At 48.0% G+C, this 3,599-nt stretch overlaps 1 protein-coding gene across 1 annotated transcript; it reads left to right on the forward strand.

The window, feature by feature from the left end:
• Positions 1-433: 433 nt before the first annotated feature.
• On the forward strand, positions 434-3,332 carry LOC147108489 (uncharacterized). Its single transcript, XM_086005140.1, has one exon. It carries the CDS (start codon positions 1,176-1,178, stop codon positions 2,979-2,981), a length of 1,806 nt encoding a protein of 601 aa, XP_085861266.1. The 5' UTR covers positions 434-1,175; the 3' UTR covers positions 2,982-3,332.
• Positions 3,333-3,599: the final 267 nt, after the last annotated feature.

Genomic DNA, 3,599 nt, shown 5'->3' on the forward strand with positions numbered 1-3,599 from the left:
GGGAGTGCAATGTCACATTCAACTGATTCCTGATGTGCGTGTCACCCCAACCCCAACACTCTGACTTCCCAAGCCTACTCCTGCATGTCAATCCTCAAACCAACCTACCTTGCAAGGTGCACTCATCCCTCACTCTCTATGTTCCTACTCACATCCCCATCTGACTAACCACCACTGACACACACCCTCATCCCTAATGCAATCATAGGAAGAAATGCCACAGAAGGAGGCCATTTGGCAATGTCATGCTGAGAATACAAAGGTAAATGAAGAAGAAACGAGAAACTGTAAAGGCAGCAAAGAAGTAAAAAGCTAACCTGACCTTTAGTTGCTAAAATGGCTGGTGCCCACGATGTTGCACCATGCTGATAAGGAATAGGGCGGCGTGCAAAAAAATTGTACAGACAGTAAGTAATCTTAACCGCATCGCGGGATCTTTACTTAGCTGTAACTCAATCACAAAATGCAGCTTGCCCAGCTCGAACTGCCAGACAAGGAAATCAAGTTAAAAGTATATGTGTACAGCTCATGATTGGCGCAGAATGTATGCTGTGTTAATGCTTTCGCAATGCATGTATAAATATGTAGCACGCTGTATGTCAAATTGCTTACTCTGTTGGACTCGTCAGACTCTTGCAGGAGTCGGTGCCGATATACCAGAGTAAGACTCCGCGGATAATAAATCTGTTGAACTCTCCAGCTGTATTCGACTCAATGATTGCTGAACCAGACTGAGGGTAAAAGAATCCGAATTATCATTTGGTGTCAGAAGTGGGATCTCAACGGACAGTCACCGAGAGTTCGCGAATTAAGAGCTGAATCGTCTCGGACATGGAAGGAGGAAATGGGCCCCCGATGTAAGTAGTTTTCTCTTACTACCTCGGTTTTCCTCCGATTCCGCCAGTCTGACGACGAGTCGACCAATCGCTAGCTCCCGTGTGGTGTCCCGCCGAGATCCAGGTCAGTCTGGCGAATATTGGAAGAGATAGGTGATTAGGTCAGTGATCGGATATCACTGAGGGTCAGTATACGTACTGAGGAAATAACTAGGAACTGTGTAAACTTAGAAATAAGCACTTGTGTCAGGTAAAGCGTCGACCTTGTATATCACTTGGCCCGCCTAGGCTCTGAACAAGTTTAAAACGCGACTGTGTAAAGTTCACAAGGGGAGTAAGATGGGCAATTGTTTAGATACCACGACTGAATCGGGTAGCGCCTTACAGACCCTTTGTGAACAACATCCTGACAAAGCAAAGCAACTTAGACAGTTGTCGGGAAGATTAAATAAGAAATTAGGAAGTGATCAATGGCCACTAGGAGGAACTAAGAATCTAGATGCCGCTAAAAAGGCTCAAGAACTAATTTGGAGAAGTAACAGGGGTACCACAGCCAAAGAACTAATTGCCCTATGGAGACAGTACTGCCAGGAACTAAAAGAAACTTCCTTGTTAGCAAGTTGGCAGGATAATGCCTTAAAATTAGGAATAGGACTTACCGAAGGAGGGGTAGTCAAACCAGTAGAGGTACTGAAAAAGGAATGCGCTCATGAGAAACGCTCGAAACAGGAGTCTGAAAAGACCATGGGCGAGTCTGGAAAGACTGATAAGAGTGGATTACGTAATCCAATGGCTGGCCTTGCCTTAACAGAGGGAGATGATGATGATTTGGAAGAGTGGAATCACAGGGCTCATGTTGTTCCCCATGCTCCCCCCCCGTACGTTAACATTTATCCCCCTGCGGCATCCGTACCAACTGTACAAACCCCCGCGCCGACACCTCAAGCATCTGCCAGTGCCATTTCCCCGCCGCCGTCAGTCACGGTTCAAGTGAATAATCCCCCGCCGGTCCAGATGGGAGACCAACAACCGGGTCCCCAGTATACTGACCCTGTTGCTTTTTACACCCGACTCAGGACTAAGAATAATCGGCCCCCGACGCCACCTTCCCCACCCCAACCCAGTCCATTAAGGTCACGAAAACGGAGAAATCAAAGGCAGATGATTCAAAGTCAGAGACTAGAGAGTCAGAGCCAGAGTACCCTCAAGGCTTTAAGGTCCCTTTTAGAGTGCCGGGACCATAGTGACATTGACAGTGGAGATTCAGGAGACGACTTGTCATCCCTGGAATCAGAATCCGATACCGAGAGACCCGCCAGACATAAACCGACACCCCGGCAGTTGCCGGTGAGACAAATGCCTAACCCTGCCTTTAACACGGCTAATCCAGTGGCCGCCGGTAACCCCCGGACCATAGGTATCTACTACCCCTGGAAACCTAACGAGATAATGGCTATCTTAACCGGGATGCCAGATAGGAAGAAATCCCCCACCTTGTTTGTAGACTTCCTCCGGACTACTATACTCGTCTATAATGCTGAATCAAGAGACTTATGGGCGTTAGTACGGCAGGTCTTGACTCCCGCCGAACATGCAAGGTTTTTGGTTAACCTAGGCCTTGCGGACCATGCCGCATTAGAGAATCAACATGCACAGAGTGATGCTCGTGAATGTGCCATACTCACTGCTTTAACCACCACCCTACAGAAGCCGATTGACATATCCAAGGTGTTGGATACTAAACCACGAAAGGGCGAGGGAGCAGAGGAATTTCTAGAGAGATTCTCTGAGGTATATCGGAGTCAGCCAGGAGATGCTAATTACCAGAATGAAGCAAACTCGCCGCAATACTGTGCTATTCTGATAAATTGTCTACCAACCTCGGTGTCTGAAGCAATTAAGACTAACAATATGGACTGGTCAGAGAATAGTCCCAGCCAGATGGCCAGGGCAGTGAAATATTATTGGAAAGAGAGTAAGAATCAGGAGAGTCAGCCCCAGGTCAAAGTCAAGACTGAGTATGTGATGAAAAAGGAAGAGCCAAAGCCCAACCAAGATGTGATAGGATATCAGACGGAGCCCCAGTACTGTGTCTCAGGGTGGGTTGATGGACAGGGGTACGGATATCATGGCCCACCCTTGTGATGAAATATGTCATTCATCAGACTCTGTAGTTAACTGTATATATTGTATTGCCTGCTCCGGTGTTTGTACCTTGTATTGTGTATAGGGCACCGCCCCCTTTGTGTGTTGGCTCCGCCCATACCTGGCCCTACTTAAGACAAGTCCAGGCTTGTCCTGCAGTAGAACAGCAGCACACCAGGTGAAGCTAGGTGCAGCCACCGGCATCTTTTCTTTGCTAATAAAAGCCTTGTTTTATTCTGCTAACTTCGAGTCTTGAAGTTATTGAGGCACGTCAATTTTATTAGCAAACTTTTAACGATGGATCAACTTTTGAAACCGGAGCGCTTGGATTTGGACCCACATGCTTCGGATGCATCGGCATGGTTTGGACACTGGTTCCAGTGCTTGGAATTCTTTATGGCCAACTCCGAAGCCGTCACAGCCTCTACAGCCACCGGAGATGTGAAACTCGGGATCCTACAGAATCGGGTAAGCCACCGGGTTTTTCCACTCATACAAGACGCCGCCAGCTACCTGGATGCCTGCAACATCCTAAAGGCCCACTATCAGCGGCCTACCAACGAAGTGTACGCCAGGCACCTGCTTGCTACCTGCACACAGCGACCCGGAGAGTCGCTA

This window comes from Somniosus microcephalus, chromosome 13, assembly GCF_052327205.1.
Source record: "Somniosus microcephalus isolate GS21.2 chromosome 13, FLI_Smic_1.0, whole genome shotgun sequence".
Taxonomy (NCBI): Eukaryota; Metazoa; Chordata; class Chondrichthyes; order Squaliformes; family Somniosidae; genus Somniosus; species Somniosus microcephalus.

Excerpts from the sequence above, each read along its gene's own strand:
- LOC147108489 (XM_086005140.1), top strand. The coding sequence starts at position 1,176 with ATGGGCAATTGTTTAGATACCACGACTGAATCGGGTAGCGCCTTACAG.